Here is a 23038-nt window from a genome sequence, read left to right on the forward strand (position 1 = left end):
GGAATGAGAATCAGCACCTCCAAGTCCGAGTCCATGGTTCTCGCCTGTTAATTGGTGGAGTGCCATCTCCAGGTTGGGGAGGAGTCTCTGCGCCAAGTGGAGGAGTTCAAGTACCTAGGAGTCTTGTTCACGAGTGAGGGGAGAGTGGATCGTGAGGTCGGTGCGGCGTTTTCAGTAATGCGGACGCTGTATCGATCCGGTGTGGTCATGAGGTTTGGGTTATGACCGAAAGGACTAGATCACAGGTACAACCTACCTCCGCCGGGTGGTGGGGCTCTCCCTTAGAGATAGGGTGAGAAGCTCTGCCATCCGGGAGGAGCTCAAAGTAAAGCCGTTGCTCCTCCATATGGAGAGGAGCCAGATGAGGTGGTTCGGGAATCTGGTCAGGATGCCACCCGAACGCCTCCCTAGGGAGGTGTTTAGGGCATGTCCGACTGGTAGGAGGCCACGGAGAAGACCCAGGACACGTTGGGAAGACTATGTCTCCCGGCTGGCCTGGGAACACCTCGGGAGGAGCTGGACGAAGTGGCCAAGGAAAGGGAAGTAAGGGGTTCCCTGCAGAGGCTGCTGCCCCATCGACCAGACCTCGGATAAGCGGAAGGAAATGGACGGATGGATGGATAACATGGTTACGCTGGAAAGCTCTAGACAGCACCGACACATTATTTGAAGACTATAATTACTTGTTTGCAAAAAATATTTTTACCCCAAATAGGTGAAATTACATTGCAGTGAGAATTGTATTATACCCTTCTTGCTATTAAACAGTGATGACATCTATTTCAGGTGTGTGCTATACCGCTATCAGCCAGCGATCTGGGGAGGCACACAGAAAAGGAGCTGGCAAAGTGGAGAAAAGACAGACCCTCGTCCACCTTTGACCCCAGAGGTCGCTGCCAGGGTTACCGTATGGCCTGGGCTCAACTCGACCGAGAGAGAGAGCCGGAGAATTTTTTTGTGCCCCTCACTCGCTCGGCCTCCAGCCTGCTGTTGTCTACTTCGAGGTGGAAAAAAGGCGGGGAGAAGGTTGCCCGGCAACTGTCGATGCAAGCCAAGGACTGGAGGAGCTGCAGCGAGTTGAACTTTGAGGAGGATACAGGCGGCAGCGACGCACGTAGACCAGGATCCATGGCAGAAATTCAAGTCGTAAGAAGAGTGGAAATGATGCAAGCTGCCAAAAACTGCGAGTCCCCAAATGTAAGCGAGGACAGGAGCTCATCAAAGGGAGGCGTGGATGAAGACCACAGAACTGAGTCATCAGCGGGGCTCCGTAAGGAGATGTCAGGCCACGTACAGGCGCTGACCCAGACACAGCAACAATTAGCAACTGATCATCCACTTTGTGAGACCAACACCCTTGTTCAATGCAATCATCAGCAAGGAGGCACCAAAGGTAAACAAAAAGAAGCAAATAAGGAAACAACGGCCACAGAAGTCTGCAAGGAGACTGAGAGTCCTGCTCAGGAGAGGAAAGGCGCCGGTGAGCTTGCGACAAGCTTTTCGGGCGACGTCTGCATCTGCGAGTCGTCCGGATTAACGCGCCGGCTCTCAAAAAATCTCTTCATCAACCCCGGTCTCACCCTGACCCCAGCCGTTCCTCCCTCCGAAGCAGCTAAACGTAAGCAGCCCAAAAAGAGCAAGCAGAAGGTGGAGTGCAGACTCCAAGTCCCAACTATCTTGATCCAGGACTTTAGCGACCAACTGATGGAGGAGGGGAGGCGGCTGGAGAAGAGGAGGTGGTGGTGGCGGGATCGGCAGGACAGGAAGGATAAGGAGGAGAGGGAGAAGAAGGAGGAGGAGGGAGAGAGAAGGAAACCGCAAACTAGGGGGCAAAGTTTCCAGGTCCAAAGAGAAACAATGAAAAGTTATTTTACCTCTGCTGAATCTTACTTTTAACACTTCTTGTCATGTTCATCATTTCTTGACATGCTTTGGAAGTTCTGTTGGCTTTCCTCAAAGCTCCTCCAACACAAACCACGGGTGCTCCACGATTCCCAAAGATCACACTGTAGACCAGACCTGGGCAATATAAGGCCCGGGGCCACATGCGACACGCTAAGCTTTTCAATCTGGCCCGCCGGACATTCCCAAATAATTTTATTTAGATTTTTAAGATGAAAAGTATAGCTGCCATTGTCTATCAATAAATTAATGTTCATTTATATAGCCCTACATCACAAGTGTCTCAAAGGGCTGCACAAGCCACAACGACATTCATTTTTAATTTTCCTGAGGGAACTCTCCTGAAAGAATCAATAAAGTACAATCTATCTATCAATGAGAATGACTATGAGAAACCTTTGAGAGGACCGCAGATGTGGGCGGTCCGTCATAACGTTTTTAGCATTCAATCAGGCATTAATGTGTGTTTTTTATTGGTTTTCCTAAAAATAGGACCCAAACACACATATTGGACAGCAGATTGTCACAGCTTATATATGTTTGTGTGTGCGTGTGCGTATATTTATATATATACCGTATTTCCTTGAATTGTCGCCGGGACGCTAATTAATTTAAACCTCTTCTCACTCCGGCGTTTACCAAAGGCATGTGGTAAATTTAGGCCTGCGCTTATAAATTTGAGTGTGATGTAAGGATACCATCATGAAAAGCACATTTAATAAAAAAACATTATTATGGTCTTACCTTTACTTATAAATGAAGTCCATGCGCAGCTCCTTCTGATCAAAAGCATCGATAACTTGTTTATAGAAGTCTTCCTTATCTTTCTTCAGTTTTAAAAGTCTCTTTGTCTAGATGGAGATCTTCCTTTATTACCTCCTGCTTCGATTGAAAGAAAACTGTTTTATTTTAGATATGTAATCCTCCATGTTAAAAGTGCAAGCGAGAGGAAAAAATAAACGATCGTTGCTCACTCTTGCTGCTTGTTGTCACTTCTTCTGCAGCCGAGTTGTCGCAAGAAAGATCACTAGCGCCCTCTACCACCAGGAGGCAGGAGTCATTTAATGACTCATATTTGACACACGCAGCTACGGTATATTAATAAAACATAGCTGCTTACTGTTCTTTTGAGCATATACAATAGCTTGGACCTTAAATCCTACTGAATAGCTCTTAATCTTCTTCCCTTTATGCGATTTCAAATTATTGAAATCAGCCTCCTCCATTTTGAAAATGATGACAGGTGAAATGTCACTCGTGACGTGACGAGTTTGACCCGGTGGAAATTCTAGGCATATGCTAATTATTTTGCGAAACAAGTTTGACCTGGCGGAAATTCTAGACATGCGTTAGTAAAAATAATATTTTGCGAAACGAGTTTTAATCCTGAGCCGGCGGTAATTATTTTGCTTAACGAGTTTGACCCGGTAGTAATTCTAGGCAGGCGCATACTATATACCCGGCGGCAATTCAAGGAAATAGGGTATATACATACATAGATATACATATATCGGCCCCCAGACACATTTTTTTTTCTAAATGTGGCCCCTGAGTCAAAATAATTGCCCAGGCCTACTGTACACCAATGATAATAATAATAAAAAAGGAAATAACTTTGTTTTGACACTCGTGCATGGTGGTTGCTATTAGCCTTATTTTCTCCAAAATAAAAAAAAAATAAAAATGCAAAGTTGATGACTTATAATAACAGATTGTTTTATCGTCCATCGGTCGGTCTACCTAAGTGTCGTCTTCACTGTCACTGGCCAGAACCTCTTGGCCGCTCATCGGCTGAGTGGTGGTCTGAGAGGATGGGGGAAGCACTGATCCGAAGAGCAGGGAACAGAACTGCAACAGAACGCAAGACAATATTAGTACGCTTTTAAATCTGTCATTCTGTGCTCTGCCATCACAAGACAAATAAGGAAACATAAGATCAAATAAGTTACTTCATACCTCTAAAGGCTTAGTGGCCACATGCGTGGACAGCACCTTTCATCTCTTATTTCCAAAATTGTGTACACCGCTGACTTGGGGTCTTATGGCCACTTATGTGGACACTTATACTGCCATCTGGTGTTGTCAGAAGAGTATAATATACAATGGAATTTGGAAAAAAAAAGTGTAAAAATAATAATTAGCATGTCACTAAAAATGAAGTACACGTATGTGTACTTACTGACTAAGTACATCATATCAAAAGATGATTCTTAGTTTTCATTCTAATCAGGCTCCAATAAGCCCAAAAGCAAAGAAAAATAATCAAAAAAAAAAAAAGCATGTTAACAAACTGCTTGGGGCTCAAGAGGATAAATGCCATTTTGTAAGGTGACTGTCCACAGCACCTTGTGTGTCCCGATACCTAACTGGTATCGGGACACACAGTTAGGGTTGTACCGATACCAATATTTTGGTACCGGTACAAAAATGTAAATAAAACTTTTGTAAATAAAGGGGACCACAGAAACGGTCATTATTGGCATTATTTTAACCAAAAAATCTCAGGGTACATTAAACATATGTTTATTATTGTAATTTAGTCTTTTAGTAGTAAGTAAACAAACAAAGGCTCCTAATTAGTATGCTGACATATGCAGTAACATATTGTGTCATTTATACACCTATTATTTTGTACATATTATGAAGGACAAGCAGTAGAAAATGAATGATTAATCTACTTGTTCATTTACTGTTGATATCTGCTTTCTTTTTGTTTTAACATGTTCTATATCAGAATATCAGACTTCGGCAAAAAAGCCATTATTGGACATCTCTAATAGTTTGCTGTAAACTTAAGTATTTTTATTTTGACAAAAACATGTTTGGAAAGTATGATAATATACTGTATTATTTGCTGCAATAATGGATACTATTAAAGTTTAAAAGGCATGCAATTTCAAGCAGTACATATCTTTTTTCTGTCAAAATGAAAAAGATTATTTACATTTAGTGAGAAAATATGAAGTACTTTATTAACATATATCATGTCCAGGTGTTTGCGGGCCAGATAGAATGATGACACGGGTTAGAGTTTGACACCTGTGTTGTAATCAGACCATATTTTCGGAATATTAGATTTTTTTCCTAAAATAAAATAAAATAAATTAAAAAAAAGATTATAGATATTTTAGATTGTTTTTACCTTTAGTGCTTCACTCAAGTTTGGATGCAATATTTTCTCCCAGAAATATTTCAAAGTGGAATTTTTGATGTGAAATAATGGGGGCCTTGAATAGGTCAATAATTCATAACAATCATTTTGATTTATTACTATTTTTATGAAATGACAGCTCAAAATAAAAAGAGGCATGATTTTAAAATATTTGAATTTTTCCCCCGCCCAAAAAAAAAAAAGGATTATAGATTTAGATTATAGATTTTTTTATCCTTAGTGCTTCACTCGAGTTTGGGAGCCAGAAGGGTCTCAGTCATAAAAATATTCAAAACAAATCATATAATCATTTTAATAATGTTTTCATTCAATGTTTAAACCTCTTTAGATCTGTATCTTCATATAAATTCAATTTGTTTATGTTGTATGCCCTTTTTTCAAAACCCTGCTTTTTATGGCAAAAACACAAAGTGTCAAAGTGGACGATTTGATGTGAAGTCATTGGAGCGGACTATTTGATGTGAAGTCATTGGAGTCTTAAATAGGTCAATCATTCATAACATCATTGATTAAAATTCATTATTATTTTTGAGCAATGACAGTTAAAAAACAAATCCCACTAAAATTATTGGGGATCAAAAAGTGTTACACACATTGTGTTAAAAATAAGCCTTTTTTTTTTTTTTAACTTTCAATGCTTAAGTCCCAACTTCTGCTCTATCCGTCTATAATAAGTTTATAATATGTTTTATGTTTAGTTCTTTTTTTGTCAAAGGAAACTTTTTTATTGATACGGCAAACACAAAATATGCAATATTTTCTCCCCAAAATATTTCAAAGTTGAATTTTTTTGATGTGAAATAATCGGAGCCCTGAATAGTTAAGGGTAAAAAAAAATCTATAATATCTCTAATCTAAATCTATAATATATATATATATACATTTTTTTTTTAGGAAAAAAAATCCAATATTCTAAAATCATGCCTCTATTCTTTCGAGCTGTCATTTCATAAAAATATTAATGAATCAATGTTATGTATATATATATATATATATATATCAGTGCTTCACTCAAGTTTGGGACCCAGAAGGGTCTCAGTCATAAACATAATAAAAACAAATCATATAATCATTTTCATAATGTTTTTATGTAATGCTTAAACCTCTCGATCATCTTTAGATCTGTACATTCATATGAATTCAATTTGTTTATGTTGTATGCCCTTTTACTCAAAACCCTGTCTTTTATGGAAAAAACACAAAAAATGCAAAAAAATGTCAAAGTGGACTTTTTGATGTGAAGTGATTGCAGCCTTAAATACATCAATAATTCATAACATTATTGTTTTGAATTCATTATTATTTCTTGAGCAATAAGAGTTAAAAAACAAATCCCACTAAAATTATTGGGGATCAAAAAGTGCCACACTCATAAAAGTGTTAAAAATAAGTCATACATTGTTTTTTTTACTTTCAATGCTCAAGTCCCTCCATCAACTTCTGCTCTGTCCGTCGATAATACGTTTCTGATATATGTATATATTTTTTTGTTTAAAAGGAAACTTTGTTATTGATACGGCAAACACAAAATATGCAATATTTTCTCCCAAAAATATTTCAAAGTGGAATTTTTGATGTGAAATAATGGGAGCCTTGAACAGGTCAATAATTCATAACATTGATTTTGATTTGTTACTATTTTTATGAAATGACAGCTCCAAAGAAAAAAGAGGCATGATTTATAATCCAAAATTAACTTTCCCAATTTAAGATGTGAATCAGCAGCAGACTGGTGTTGCCAATATAGCAGCACAAGCTAGTTATTATCTATGATCACTAAGTTAGACCGTCTGCGTTAGCAATTATAATAGCAATATCACTAACACTTGGTTAGTGTTCAGGTTGTGTAAATGGGAGTATTGTTGGCGGTTTTTGGACAGGTTAAACCCTAACCCCAAACCTAACCCTAATCCTAGCAAAATAGAGGAGCTCCCATTGACTGTCAGCTGACTTACTAACATTTATTTACAATTTAGAATGCATAACAAAAAGAAAAACCTACAGGTTCTTGTCTCACATAAAGATTGTGAATGATGGGCAAAAAATCCCTCAAATGTGTAAATTTGAATAAAACCACTTTTGGTATTCCAGAAAAAAAGTAAAAAAAAAAAAAAGACAAACCTTCTTATTTGGGGGTCCATCTTCTTCTGCCGTTTCCTCCTCCTCTGGACCGTGCAGTCTTGACCTGTGGTCGGCTACATTGTGCCGTTTAGAAAGGGTAGGGTCAGTTTCAGCCGGACCCGGTGCAATGCTGGTATCCATGGCGATGAGGTAGGCATCCATGTCGTCGTTCATGAAGTCGTCAGGAGGAGGAGGCGGCGGGGGGGAGCGCCCTCTGGAGTGGAGTTGAAAATAAGTGACATGAGTTTGCTGCCTGAGATGTTTGGAGTGGAACAGTTTTAAGGTCAGAGGCCACTAAAGTTAGATTTTAAAAAAGCATTAGGGTAGAGGTCAAATGTTCTTTAAATGTAAATATTTTTGATGCGCGATTCACACATAATAATAACAATAATAGATTTTAAAAAGCACTTTACATTGAGCAAACAAGCTGAAAGTGCTACAGTGTATTAAAAAATAAAAGTAAAAGGTAATAAAAATGAATAAAAACCAAAAATAGAACAGCCTAATAGCTAGAACTAGTATGCATACATCTAAAAAAAAAGCCTTTTCTAAAAAGAAGGGTTTTTAAGCCTTTTTTAAAAGCATTTACAGTCTGTGGTGCCCTCATGTGGTCAGGGAGAGCGTTCCACAGACTGGGAGCAGTGTTCTTAGCTTTGTCCTCTGAGGTTGGAGGAGGTTACATGCCATGTATGACCAAGAACGGAGTAGCTAACTGGGAAGATCTTGACCAGCGGTGGCCATACCTTTTCTGCAGGCGAGCTACTTTTCAATTTCAAGTGGAGGGGCTCTACCTCATTCATATATATCATTTATATTCATTTATTTGTGAAAAAGAGTTTTTTGTTAACAAGTTAAAGGTGTTTAATGATAATACAAGCATGTTTCTATCATGAAGACAAGAATATAAGATCAAATAGACAATGAAAATACAAAGACGACACACAACTAGGGTTGTACAATATTTTGGTAACGGTACCAAAATGTATTTTGATACTTTTTGGTACTTTTCCAAATAAAAGGGACCACAAAACATGTCATTATTGACTTTTTTAACAAAAAATCTCAGGGTACAAGAAACATATGATCATTATTGTAATTTAGTCTTTAAATAAAATAGTGAACATACTATACAACTTGTCTTTTTGTAGTAAGTAAACAAACAAAGACTCCTAATTAGTCTGCTGACGTATGCAGTAACATATAGTGTCATTCATACACCCATTATTTTGTACACATTATGAGGGACAAGCGGTAGAAAATTAATTATTACTCTGCTTGTTCATTTACTGTTAATATTTGCTTATTTTCTCTTTTAACATGTTCTATCTACACTTCTGTTCAAATTTAATAGTCACTTTTTCTTCTCTTCTTTGATACTTTACATTAGTTTTGGATGATACCACACATTTAGGTATCGATCCGATACCAAGTAGTTACAGGATCATATATTGGTCATATTCAAAGTCCTCATGTGTCCAGGGACATATTTACTGACTTTATACACATAATATTAATTTTTTAAAAAGGCAAAAAGATTTTGTGACGCTAAACAAATATTGATGTAATCATAGTAGTATTGACTGGATACGCTCCTGTTCTTGGTATCATTACAGTGGATGTCAGGTGTAGATCCACCCATGACATTTGTTTACATTCAGGCACGCTAGCTTTTGTTAGCGGTGACGCCGGTGAGCTATTGTATCCTCCTACGGTGTGTAGTGAAGCATGCAAAGTTATTCTTCGTAAGAAACAGACTTTATTTGTCGCCATGGAGGCAAGGATTAGTGATTTAAAAGTAGCTAAAACAGGGATGAATGTTACGATGTCTTAAAGCACCTCTACCTGAGGGTGTTACAGTGTTATAACTTCACCTTTATCTTTACTTTTTACACCAAAATTCTTCCATTCTCCCTTTTTCTGTCTACACACTGTGTCTGCTTGTAAGTACTCTGTGTGTGTGCGCTGCCCAACATGCTCGTCAAACCAGCAATGTCACCACGTGACGTCATGCCCGTTAAAAAATTAATAAATAAATAGATAAATTGTGAACCCATTCATCCATCCATTTTCTACTGCTTGTCCCTTCTCAAGTCGCAGGGGGGTGCTAGAGCCTATCTCAGCTGCATTGTGGCGGTAGGCGGGGTACACCAAGAATTGATTAACGGGGACCTCGACTTAAACAAGTTGAATAACGTATTGGGGTGTTACCATTTAGTGGTCAATTGTACGGAATATGTACTGTGCAATCTACTAATAAAAGTTTCAATCAATCAATCAATCACCCTGGACAAGTCGCAACTACGCTACTTTTCAAACAGAGTATAGTACCGTTTATGATCCCTTAGTACCGCGATACTATACTAGTACCGGTATACCATACAACCATAGTCAAGACTACTGTATTTCCTTGAATTTCCGCCAGGGTGCTAATTAATTTAAAACCTCTTCTCACTCCGGCGTTTACAAAAGGCATGTGGTAATTTTAGACCTGCGCTTGTAAATTTGAGTGTGATGTAAGGATATCATCATGAAAGGCACATTTAATATAAAAAATTTATTATGGTCTTACCTTTACTTATAAATGAAGTCCATGCACAGCTCCTTCTGATCAAAAGCATCAATAACTTGTTTATAGAAGTCTTCCTTATCTTTCTTCAGTTTTAAAAGTCTCTCTGTCTCGATGGAGATCTTCCTGTATTACCTCCTGCTTCGAGTGAAAGTCCAGTTTAAAAAACTGTTTTATTTTAGATATGTAATCCTCCATGTTAAAAGTGCAAGCGAGAGGAAAAAATAAACGATCGCTGCTCACTCTTGCTGCTTGTTGTCACTTCTTCTGCAGCCGAGTAGTCGCAAGAAGGATCACTAGCGCCCTCTACCACCAGGAGGCGGGAGTCATTTAATGACTCATATTTGACACACGCAGCTACGGTATATTAATAAAACATAGCTGCTTACTGTTCTTTTTAGCATATTCAATAGCTTGGACCTTAAATCCTACTGAATAGCTCTTAATCTTCTTCCCTTTATGCGATTTCAAATGATTGAAATCAGCCTCCTCTATTTTGAAAATGATGACAGGTGAAGTGTCACTTGTGACGTGACGAGTTTGACCCGGCGGAAATTCTAGACATGCGCTAATAAAAATAATATTTTGCGAAACGAGTTTGACCCGGCAGTAATTCCAGGCAGGAGCATACTATATACCCGGCAGCAATTCTGTCACACCGCGGTGAGGGATGTCTTGTTTTTGTTTTTTTTGTCTTATGGTTTTAATTTGAAAAGTAACTCTCATCTCGTTTCAGGTCACTTGCCCTTCCTTTTGTGTCATCAGTCTGACATCATCCCTGTTCTCTGGTTGTTTCCAGCTGTTCCCTATTACCTTCATATGTTTATAAGCTCACTCCTTCCTTTGTTCTGTGCCAGATTGTCACGTTTATTCTTGCTCTCTAGCGTCCATGTCTTTGTCCAAGCCTTGCCTTGTGCTTATGTCCCTTGATCCTGAACCCCTTTATGAGTATTTTGAGTTTTCCTTTCTTCCTCCTCAGCAGAGTGATTTTGATTATTTAGTTTTTCAGCTGCAGTGGTAAGTTTCAGTTAAAAGTTTTTCATTCATTCATCAACTTTTTGAGTGACTATTTTTGTTAAATACTTTATTAGATTAGGTAGTGTAGATATTTTCATAGATGTTGTTTTGGTCCTCCTGTTGGAGCGTTTTTTGTTAAATACTGTTTATAGTTCGTCTTTACTTTTGTGATTTCTTCTGTTCGGAGTGATTTTCGGTTGTTCCTTCTTTTTCTGGAACCTTTTCGCCGAGTAGTTTATTTTTGTGATTATAGATAATGGTTTTTCTTGACTTGGGAGGTAAAAGGAAATTGTCAAAATAAAAGTCTGTCTAAAGTCCCAACTCTGCATCTGAGTCCAATCCTTTTATCAAAGCGTGACAAATTCAAGGAAATACGGTATGCAATATTTTTGTACGCTACCATGAATTGATTTACGTGGACCCCGACTTAAACAAGTTGAAAAACTCATTGGGGTGTTACCATTTAGTGGTCAATTGTACATAATATGTACTGTACTGTGCAATCTACTAATAAAAGTTTCAATCAATCAATTAATTAAACCTTTTTGTGGAGTTTCTCGTGTCGTCTGAAAGTGTGGCCAGCACAAAGTTGCCCTCCAGTACGCTGTCAGTCACTGAGAGCACGAGAGGGCTGAAAGAAACACAAACAAATGTCAATAAAAGGCAGCGAGGTGCATTCTCTCCAGGTGAATGCGCATACCTGCCCGGCTCATTAAAGTATATAGAAATAGGGAGACCTGTCGACTCTGCAAAAAGTAACAGACCCTGCAGGAGACACAATGTAATACAAATTGCTTATCTGCGGTCTCCTCCTTAAAAATGTGTTTATTTCTCACCCGGGATTCCTTCAGACAGAAAGTGATGCTGTTGTGAGTTTGGACGGCAAAATGGTCAAACTCATCGGAGGCCAGACACAGCTCCGTCAGCATGGCCTTGGACTGCTCTGGGGAACGGGGGGAAAAAAGCCTGTTCACTTACACTTGAACAACAAATGATTAGCAAAATAGCTTTAAAGGGGAAATTTATCACCAGAACTATGTAAGTGTCAATATATACCTTGATGTTGCAGAAAAAAGACCATATATTTTTTTAACCGATTTCCGAACTCTAAATGGGTGAATTTTGGTGAATTTTTTAAAAGCCTTTCTGTTTATCGCTCTTGGCGCAATGACGTCAGAACGTGACGTCACCTAGGTAATAAAGCCGCCATTTTCATTTTCTCAAACACATTACAAACACCGGCTCTCAGTTCTGTTCTTTTCCGTTTTTTCGACTATTTTCTGGAACCTTGGAGACATCATGCCTCGTCGGTGTGTTGTCGGAGGGTGTAACAACACTAACAGGGAGGGATTCAAGTTGAAAGATGCGAAAGTGGCAAGAAATTGCACGAAATTTGTTCAAAATACAAGGGTGTGGGGAAAGCCGACGAAATGGTCAGTCGTTTGTTCCGCACACTTTACCGACGAAAGCTATGCTACTACAGAGATGGCAAGATTGTGTGGATATCCTGCGACACTCAAAGCAGATGCATTTCCAATGATAAAGTCAAAGAAATCTGCCGCCAGACCCCCATCGAATGTGCCGGAGTGTCTGCACATTTTACCGGCGGTGCTAAGGCAGACATGGCACAGAGATGTACGGATAACCTGCAGATGCATTTGCAACGATAAAGTCAACTAAATCACAAAGGTGAGTTTTGTTGATGTTGTTGACTTATGTACTAATCAGACATATTTGGTCGCGGCATGACTACCAGCTAATCGATGCTAACATGCTATTTAGGCTAGCTGTATGTACACTTGAAACGATATTTACATCCAGCGTTTCCTTTCACCCACATTTAATGCCAAACAAACACTTACCAATCGACGGATTTAAGTTGATCCAGTTTCACAAGATGCGAAACTTCCGATCGTTGGTCTGCACATTTTACCGGCGACATGGCCGAATAGCGTCAATAGCTATTTGCTCAATAGCTTCAGTTTCTTCTTCAATTTCGTTTTCGCTATCTGCCGCCATACTCCAACCATCCCCTTCAATACATGCGTAATCTGTTGAATCGCTTAAGCCGCTGAAATCCGAGTCTGAATCCGAGCTAATGTCGCTATATCTTGATTTGGTATCCGCCATTGTTTGTTTGTATTGGCAGCACTTTATGACGTCACAGGAAAATGAACAGTGGCTTCGAGAGAGCGAAAAAAAAGGCACTTTGAAGCTTTTTTTAGGGATATTCTGGGACGGGTAAAATTTTGAAAAAAACTTAAAAAAATAAAATAAGCCACTGGGAACTGATTTTTATTGGTTTTAACCCTTTTGAAATTGTGATAATGTTCCCCTTTAAAAAAAAAAAAGACAACTTCTTAGTCACCTAAACCTTCATCCACATGGTTCCTAAACCACATTCTTTCATCAGTGACTGAAAGAGTCACTTCGTCCAGGGAAGGAGGGAAATGCACAACTGTGTCCACCAGCAGCCTGAAGGTAGAGAAGACAAAGACACTTGTTCATGTTGGTGTTATTTTTGTCCCACGTTTCCATGCGCCACGTAAAACCCGACCCGGTGCGTGCTCCTTGTTTTGTTTACGCAAAAGTCCATACCTAGGATTGGCTCGAAACGTGTTGGCACTGTTGTCCTTATCAAACACCGCCTGTAAGCTCTCACTGTCCTGGAAAGACAGGTTGTGCGTCTTCAAGAGACCTGCAGACAACAAAACAGTAAAATAAACAGAGGATGTATTGCTGTTCTTTTAGATAACGACTTATGACCTCCAGGTAGGGTTCTACAGTATACCGGTACTAGTATAGTATCGTGGTACTAATGAATCAAAAATGGTACCATACTCTGTTTGAAAAGTCATGACGGCGTGTCGTCACGTCGTGACATTGCTCGTTTTGCGAGCAGAAGAGCGTGTTCGGCAGCGCACATGCACAGAGTACTTACAAGCAGACACGGTGTGTAGACAAAAAAAGGGAGAATGGGCGCATTTTGGCCAAAAACTAAAGATAAAGGTGAAGTTATAACACCGAAACGCCCTCAGGAAGAGCTGCTTTAAAAGATGGCTAGCTAGCTAGCGGCTAATGTCCATCCACAGTGTTTTAGCTACTTCTAAATCACTAATCCTCGCCTACATGGGGAGAAATAAAGTAAGTTTCTTAGAAACAATGTAAACAAACGCCATGGTTGGATCTACACCTGACATCCACTGTAATGATACCAAGTACAGGAGCGTATCTAGTCGATACTACTATGATTAGATACATTTTTATTATCATCACACAACCTTTTTTTAAAATTCATATTTGAAGGCTTAGTAACCACATGCGTGGACCTTGTAGCTCTTATTTCTAAAATTGTGTACACTACTGACTTGGGGTCTTATGGCCACTTATGTGGACACTTATACTGCCATCTGGTGGTGTCAGAAAATTATAACATACAATGGAATTTGAAAAAAAAAAAGTGTAAAAATAAGAATTAGCATGTCACTAAACATGAAGTACACGTTTGTGTACTTATGGACTAAGTACATCATATCAAAAGATGATTCTTAGTTTTTATTCTAATTAGGGTCCAATAAGCCAAAATAGCAAAGAGAAATAAAAAAAAAGCATGTGCCTTAAGAGGTTAAGTTTATAAAGTCAGTAAATACGTCCCTGGACACATGAGGACTTTGAATATGACCAATGTACAATCCTGAAACTACTTGGTATCAGACCGATACCTACAATTGTGGTATCATCCAAAACTGATGTAAAGTATCAAACAACAGAAGAGGTGATTATTAAATTTTATCAGAAGTGTAGATAGAACATGTAACGAAAAAAAAGCAGATATTAAGAGTAAATTAACTAGTGGCTTAGTAATCAATTTTTACAGTTTGTCCCTCATAATTTTGACAAAATAGAATGAGAAATGAGACAATGTGTTACCGCATACGTCTCCTTACTTATTACTAAGGACAAGTTGTCTAGTATGTTCACTGAAAAGTATGGAAATACATTTTGGTAGCGATACTGAAACACTGGTATCGGGACAACCCTACTTCCAGGTAACGTTAGCAGCAGTGAAGTGGCGCCGCCATACCGTGTTTGCAATGCAGCGTGAAGGTAAGTCGATCCTTTCGCTTGTCCAGCTCGATGTGACACTTTTCTACCGTCTTCTCCAGAGACGCCAGGGACCTGAAGACTGCCGCCACACTCTGGATAATGGCATCAGAAAAACACACGCGAAGTGATGAGGAAAATAGCTCCATTAATGTTGACTACAGTTTAGGATGAGTATACTTGGTGATTAGTTGTTATTCATGACATTGATTGTGTGAAACTAATTAAAACTGCCAAAAGAAATAGCATCCCGGTCATGTCTTTAAAGGCCTACTGAAAGCCACTACTAGCACGCAGTCTGATAGTTTATATATCAATGATGAAATATTAACATTGCAACACATGCCAATACGGCCTTTTTAGTTTACTAAATAGCACGGATTGTCACGGATTGTAGCGGACATTTTGTTCTAGGCCGGATCCCAGCTATAAGTCCTCTGCTTTAATCGCATAATTACACAGTATTCTGGAAATCTGTGTTGTTGAATCTTTTGCAATTTGTTCAATTAATAATGGAGACGTCAAAGAAGAAAGATGTAGGTGGGAAGCGGTGTATTGCGGCCGCCTTTAGCAACACAAACACAGCCGGTGTTTCCTTGTTTACATTCCCGAAAGATGACGGCGAAGCTTTACTATGGAACAGAGCGGTCAAGCGAACATGGTTCCCCTACCACATGTCAACCGGCAGGTTTCGGTGAGAAAACTATGGTAATAAGTCGGCTCGTACCGTAGATATGAGCGGAGAGCTTGCGTCGTTCCTCATGCACCTGTCAAAGACGCAGCTTCGGACTCTCTTACCTCCTCCGACCAGCCGCCCCCGAACGTGGGATGCTTCCACCGTGGAGGGGGAAAAAAAAAGAAGCTCAGCCCGGCCCCAACGGATGCCTTCGCTTCGCCTCATCGAGAAACGTGGCTTCCCTCAGAGACACTGGCAGTCACCACACCCGTGGCCACACCCCTCCTACTTTTAGGTACGACCATGTAATCTCACTAAAACACTAGAACTAGTAACACAATAAGCAGACAAGGGATTTTCCAGAATAGTCTTAGTAAATGTGTCTAATAACATCTGAATCGCTCTGCCGTCTAGTTTTTTTGATTTGTTTTTTTCTAGTCTTTCACTCTCACTTTCCTCATCCACGAATCTTTCATCCTCGCTCAAATTAATGGGGAAATCGTCGCTTTCTCGCTCCGAATCGCTCTCGCTGCTGGTGGCCATGATTGTAAACAATGTTCAGATGTGAGGAGCTCCACAACCCGTGACGTCACGCGCACATCGTCTGCTACTTCCGGTACAGGCAAAGCCTTTTTATTAGCGAGCAAAAGTTGCAAACTTTATCGTGGATGTTCTGTACTAAATCCTTTCAGCAAAAATATGGCAATATGGCGAAATGATCAAGTATGACACATAAAATAGACCTGCAATCCCCGTTTAAATAAGAACATCTCATTTCAGTAGGCCTTTAAAGAGAACCTGTGATGATTGTCAAACTCTGTTCTGACCTACAGTCTGCCAACAGTCCTGGTAGAAGGCCAACCGACAGCATGTCCTAGAATGCTCACATAAGTACGTCCGTCAATCTGTGACATCACAAATGGCCCGTGTTGAAATCAAACCGCAAAACGCAGCATGCAGAGGCATCCCAAAACGCTGACAAATGTCACGCCCAAATGCATGAACTGTCCAATTTGCCATTGTTTAACATCCAACATTGTAACAACAACATCTAATCACATCAGTGAAGAGACAAATCATTCAGAGTGCTCTAAAAAGTCAATTCACATCAAAATTACAATTTGTATTTATTCTGTTTCTGAATCGATTCATAATTTCAGAGAATCGATGGATAAAAAAAATACAGCTGGGATAGGCTCCAGCCATCCCACGATCCCAAGAGGGCCAAACATTGGAAAAAGGATGGATGGATATTTTTCAATTAAAAAAAAAATGCACGGAATAAAAACATTGACATTCTTTTTTTTATAGATACGGTCGTTTTTATACATTATATGCGGATAAATCACACATTGTTTTTGCTAAGGAAAGGTTGCATTCCATGATTTAACTTTGCCTCTCCAGCCATGTTTGCTGCCTTTTTTTGTTGTATGCAGTTTACAAGTATGCACGTTTTTTCCCCGTCTTTATCAAAATATAACTACAGATCTCAACATTGTGTATGTGCTGAACGCTTCATTTATGATTGTTTATCAAAATATAACTATAGATGTCAACATTGTATATGTGCTGAAAGATTCATTTAGGATTGTTTATGAAAATATAACTACAGATGTTAACATTTTGTATGTGCTTAAGGATTAATTTGATGGTTTATCAAAATATAACTACAGATGTCAACATTGCGTATGTGCTGAAAGATTAATTTATGATTGTTTATGAAAATATAACTATAGATGTTAACATTTTGTATGTTCACTGAAATTCAAGTATTTCATATATATATATATACATATATATATATATATACATACATATATATTTAAAAAGAAATACTGAAGTTTTAGTGAATTACAGGTATATATGTATATATATATATATATCCATCCATCCATTTTCTACCGCTTATTCCCTTTCGGGGTCGCGGGGGGCGCTGGCGCCTATCTCATATATATATATATATATATATATATATATATACATATATATATATATATATATATATATATACATACACAGTGAGGCAAAAAAGTATTTAGTCAGCCAGCCATTGTGCAAGTTCTCCCACTTAAAATGATGACAGAGGTCTGTAATTTTCATCATAGGTACACTTCAACTGTGAGAGACAGAATGTGAAAAAAATATCCAGGAATTCACATTGTAGGAATTGTAAAGAATTTATTTGGAAATTATGGTGGAAAATAAGTATTTGGTCAACCATTCAAAGCTCTCACTGATGGAAGGAGGTTTTGGCTCAAAAATCTCACGATACATGGCCCCATTCATTCTTTCCTTAACACGGATCAATCGTCCTGTCCCCTTAGCAGAAAAACAGCCCCAAAACATGATGTTTCCACCCCCATGCTTCACAGTAGGTATGGTGTTCTTGGGATGCAACTCAGTATTCTTCTTCCTCCAAACACGACGAGTTGAGTTTGTACTAAAAAGTTCTATTTTGGTTTCATCTGACCACATGACATTCTCCCAATCCTCTGCTGTATCATCCATGTATCTATTTTGGTATAAACTCAACTCATTGTGTTTGGAGGAAGAAGAATACTGAGTTGCATCCCAAGAACACCATACCTACTGTGAAGCATGGGGGTGGAAACAACATGCTTTGGGGCTGTTTTTCTGCTAAGGGGACAGGACGATTGATCCGTGTTAAGGAAAGAATGAATGGGGCCATGTATCGTAAGATTTGGAGCCAAAACCTCCTTCCATCAGTGAGAGCTTTGAATGGTTGACCAAATACTTATTTTCCACCATCATTTACAAATAAATTCTTTAAAATTCCTACAATGTGAATTCCTGGATTTTTTTTTCACATTCTGTCTCTCACAGTTGAAGTGTACTTATGATGAAAATTACAGACCTCCGTCATCATTTTAAGTGGGAGAACTTGCACAATCTGTGGCTGACCAAATACTTTTTTGCCCCACTGTATATATTATACATATGTAAATGAAAGGAGGAGGATATGGATGATGTTTGTTACGAAATTATCGAAGTCGATTGCCATTAGCGAATCCTCTTATCGAACAGATTCCTTATCGAATCTCTTATGGAATCCAGATAGGTTGTTGTGTGTGCACTGAGTTCCAAAAGCCATAATTGTTATCTGACTGGGCACGCTGTTTAATATGGAGGAAAAGCGGACGTGACTGAGGACAGCATGGGGACTTTAAAGGGTGAAGGTTTCAGGCACGCCCCCAATATTGTTGTCCGAATTTGTGAAAATGGTTGCCCCGAGGAGACCTTCGGGAGGGGCACTAAAATTCGGGACTCTCCCGAGAAAATCGTTAGGGTTGGCAAGTATGGCACCGGTAAACCACACAACCCTGATTCAAACCCACCTTTATTGCCATTTTGCAGCGGAAGACATCCCCGCCGGGTGTGGTGTATCTGCAGAAAAACAGACACTTGGTGTGACATTCCCACACATGTCCAGTAGCAAACGAGGCAGCTGATACTCACTGACTCTCTCTCTCTCTCTCTCTCTCTCTCTCTCTCTCTCTCTCACACACACACACACACACACACACACAAAGAGTCTACACCTGCTGAAGAAGAGCGGCGTGAACAGGAAGCAGGCGTAAGCCGACCGAGATGAGTTGACAGACCGCAGGGCAAGCTGCAATGGAAGAAGCACACACTTGATAACAAGTCCCCCTTTGCATCGTGTCCATCAACAAGCCTTTTACCCCCTTGTCTTCGGGCTCCACGTACAGCTCATCGCCGACCCTGGACAGCGAGTGGATGGCTTTGGCGAACACTGTCCATGCACACAGAGAATACAACAATTATAATGTCCATGTTCACAGAGAATACAACAATTATAATGTCCATGTTCACAGAGAATACAACAATTATAATGTCCATGCTCACAGAGAATACAAAATATATAATGTCCATGTTCACAGAGAATACAACATATATAATGTCCATGCACACAGAGAATACAACATATATAATGTCCATGCACACAGAGAATACAACAATTATTATGTCCATGCACACAGAAAATACAACATATATAATGTCCATGTTCACAGAGAATACAACAATTATAATGTCCATGTTCACAGAGAATACAATATATATAATGTCCATGTTCACAGAAAATACAACATATATAATGTGTATGTTCACAGAGAATACAACATATATAATGTCCATGCACACAGAGAATACAACAATTATAATGTCCATGCACACAGAGAATACAACAATTATAATGTCCATGCACACAGAGAATACAACATATATAATGTCCATGCACACAGAGAATACAACAATTATAATGTCCATGTTCACAGGGAATACAACAATTATAATGTCCATGCACACAGAGAATACAACAATTATAATGTCCATGCACACAGAGAATACAACATATATAATGTCCATGTTCACAGAGAATACAACAATTATAATGTCCATGCACACAGAGAATACAACAATTATAATGTCCATGCACACAGAGAATACAACAATTATAATGTCCATGCACACAGAGAATACAACATATATAATGTCCATGTTCACAGGGAATACAACAATTATAATGTCCATGCACACAGAGAATACAACATATATAATGTCCATGTTCACAGAGAATACAACAATTATAATGTCCATGCACACAGAGAATACAACATATATAATGTCCATGTTCACAGAAAATACAACATTGTATAACTTTAGTGCTTCATTATTCCCAAAATGAAAGAATCTACCTTTCACATTTCCGCCCGTCACAACGCACTCCATTTCTCTCGCTCCTTTCCAACTATCAGACAACTTCTAACGGGTTGCGGTACATTTGTGAAGCAGGCAGATATATATCAAGTGTGGTGGTCATAGTCCTGCTTTATAAACATAAATATATCTAGTTTGTGTGACTTTATGGCTGAGAATCACACTGCTGGCGTTGTTTACGCCGCCACTAAACACTTCCGGAACGAGGTCCAATCGGAGAGTGTGACGTCAGAGGAAGGCGTGGTTTGAGTACACGCATGCGCCTTTAAAGCATCATGTGGTCGTGGCGCACAAGATGAGAAAGGGTTGATCGGCACTTCTCACTTTAAAGACTTTGGTAAATGTAAAGAGACTAAATATATTTTGAAAATAAAGTATGATGATATGATTCATCAGATTCAAATATAAATATATATATATATATATATATATATGTATATATATATAGATATATATATAGTATATATATCTATATATATATTATATTGTATATATTCATTTATGTATGTATGTTTGTATAGATAAATAAATATATATAATTTAATATATTTATTATTTATATATACATACATATATATCAATGAATAAATGAATACATATATATACACACACACACATACATATATATATATCCATCCATTTCCTACCGCTTATTCCCTTTTGGGGTCGCGGGGGGCGCTGGCGCCTATCTCAGCTACAATCGGGCGGAAGGCGGGGTACACCCTGGACAAGTCGCCACCTCATCGCAGGGCCGACACAGATAGACAGACAACATTCACACTCACATTCACACACTAGGGCCAATTTAGTGTTGCCAATCAACCTATCCCCAGGTGCATGTCTTTGGAAGTGGGAGGAAGCCGGAGTACCCGGAGGGAACCCACGCATTCACGGGGAGAACATGCAAACTCCACACAGAAAGATCCCGAGCCTGGATTTGAACCCAGGACTGCAGGACCTTCGTATTGTGAGGCAGACGCACTAACCCCTCTCCCACCGTGAAGCCATATATATATATATATATATATATATATATATATATATATATATATATATATATATATATATATATATATATATATATATGTTAGTGCGTCTGCCTCACAATACGAAAGCTTTTATTATTGTAAAGGACAATGTTTTATCAACTGATTGCAATAATGTAAATTTGTTTTAACTATTAAACGTACCAAAAATATGACTTATTTTATATTTGTGAAAACATTGAACACAGTGTGTTGTCAAGCTTATGAGATGCGATGCAAGTATAAGCCACTGTGAAATTATTGTTATTTTTTTTAATTTTTATAAATTTCTAATGCCCTGCGATAAGGGGGCGACTTGTCCAGGGTGTATGCCGCCTTCCGCCTGATTGTAGCTGAGATAGGCCCCCCCCGCGACCCCAAAGGGAATAATCGGTAAAAAATGGATCGATAAATGTCTGATGATAATGTCAATGAGGGATTTTTAATCACTGCTATGCTGAAATTATAAATAATATTGATACTGTTGTTGATAATATTCATTTTTGTTTCACTACTTTTGGTCTGTTCTGTGTCGTGTTTGTGTCTCTTCTCAATTGCTCTGTTTATTGCAGTTCTGAGTGTTGCTGGGTCAGGTTTGGTTTTGGAATTGGATTGCATTGTTATGGTATTGCTGTGATAAAAATTAAAAATAATATTTAAAAAAAATGAAAAATAGATTTTTTTTAAATGAGAATCGATTCTGAATCGCACAACGTATTCAATTCATTTCATATTCGAAACAATTTTTTCCCACACTCCTAATATAAACATACATTTTTTTTATTTTATTGAACATTGTTTGGGCAAACATGTATAAAAACAATGATCATTTATTTATTTATTTGTGTAAACCAAACCACCCTCACACACATAAACCACACCGGGCAACAAGTCAAAGGAATGAATAGAATAATAAATAACAAGTAAAAGGAGAAAACTAATAAGGTATTACTGCAGTGTAAATATTAATAATCACAATCATAATAAACGCAAATAATATTGAATATGAATAACAAATGTAATTTTTACTGAATTATCTGGGTTGACAATAAGACTGACTGCTCAGTTGAATTATTTGGGCATATTTCGGAGTCTATTCCAATATGTCAACACCGGGTCCCAGATGAAAAAGGATTGATCCCAAGTGAGTATTTTATAACTGGACAAAGCACATCAAATAGCTCATCCACAAAGACAATTTTGATTGTGTAAAAGTATCTTTATTTTGATAGTTTAACAATGGATCTTCAACGGAATTCAAACTAATTGCTCTTCTTTCACCAGTTAGTTTTTCTTAAGTTTTTAGCACAAATCCACCAATTGTTGTCATATATTACTAGACCATTATTTGGAACATTTCTCAATAAAACAAACCCTCAAAATCAAACCACTATCAATTACTCAACTGTTTTAAAAACAAACCTCACATTAGAAACGTAAGTAAAAATTAACATTTAATTTGATTAAAAAACAACAACAATATTGGCAGATTCACTTTATCGACCTAATAAAATATTGTTGCCTTCTCAAAGCACCATCTTAAATTCACTCACCCGTATTTGTGATTCATTTTCCTCACAAGGCAACGAAACGGCGGCTGCTCTCCCAGATGTGTTGTCTACCGCTCAAAGTGAAACCATGGCTACAAATAGAAGCGGTAGAGCTGCTGCCAGAGCACAATTATCTCACCTCAC

General features: G+C 38.5%; 2 protein-coding genes across 6 annotated transcripts in view; one reads left to right on the plus strand and one right to left on the minus strand.

Moving 5' to 3' along the window:
* The window catches only part of tbc1d10c (TBC1 domain family, member 10C), a 23266-nt gene extending 18475 nt beyond the window's left edge, over positions 1-4791 (plus strand). For all 4 annotated transcript variants that reach the window (XM_061900074.1, XM_061900075.1, XM_061900072.1 and 1 more), the window contains one exon: positions 787-4791. In XM_061900074.1, coding sequence (XP_061756058.1) covers positions 787-1896 — 1110 coding nt within the window. In that variant the 3' untranslated portion in view covers positions 1897-4791. The remainder of the gene's footprint in view (positions 1-786) is intronic.
* Positions 2352-23025, minus strand: rad9a (RAD9 checkpoint clamp component A). Of its 2 annotated transcripts, none has more exons than XM_061900080.1 (12): positions 22898-23025; positions 19263-19333; positions 19119-19192; positions 18915-18963; positions 14863-14977; positions 13377-13476; positions 13147-13253; positions 11615-11721; positions 11479-11543; positions 11320-11409; positions 7196-7409; positions 2352-3750 (listed from the first exon to the last, which is right to left on the minus strand). In XM_061900080.1, the coding sequence occupies exons 4-12, from the start codon at positions 18924-18926 to the stop codon at positions 3643-3645; spliced, it is 918 nt and encodes a 305-aa protein (XP_061756064.1). In that variant the 5' UTR covers positions 18927-18963; positions 19119-19192; positions 19263-19333; positions 22898-23025; the 3' UTR covers positions 2352-3642. The 2 variants fall into 2 exon arrangements, with proteins under 2 accessions (XP_061756064.1, XP_061756062.1); XM_061900078.1 differs by lacking the exon at positions 22898-23025 and adding an exon at positions 20298-20540.
* Between the last annotated feature and the right edge of the window lie 13 nt (positions 23026-23038).

This window comes from Nerophis ophidion, linkage group LG05 (assembly GCF_033978795.1).
Source record: "Nerophis ophidion isolate RoL-2023_Sa linkage group LG05, RoL_Noph_v1.0, whole genome shotgun sequence".
Taxonomy (NCBI): Eukaryota; Metazoa; Chordata; class Actinopteri; order Syngnathiformes; family Syngnathidae; genus Nerophis; species Nerophis ophidion.

Coding starts and splice junctions, on each gene's coding strand:
- rad9a (XM_061900078.1), bottom strand. CDS start 20,331: ATGGAGTGCGTTGTGACGGGCGGAAATGTGAAAG. Junction 13,477..14,862: donor CACGCTGCATTGCAAACACG/GTATGGCGGCGC, acceptor TGTTGTCTGCAG/GTCTCTTGAAGACGCACAAC. Junction 11,544..11,614: donor TCTGTCTGAAGGAATCCCGG/GTGAGAAATAAA, acceptor TGTCTCCTGCAG/GGTCTGTTACTTTTTGCAGA.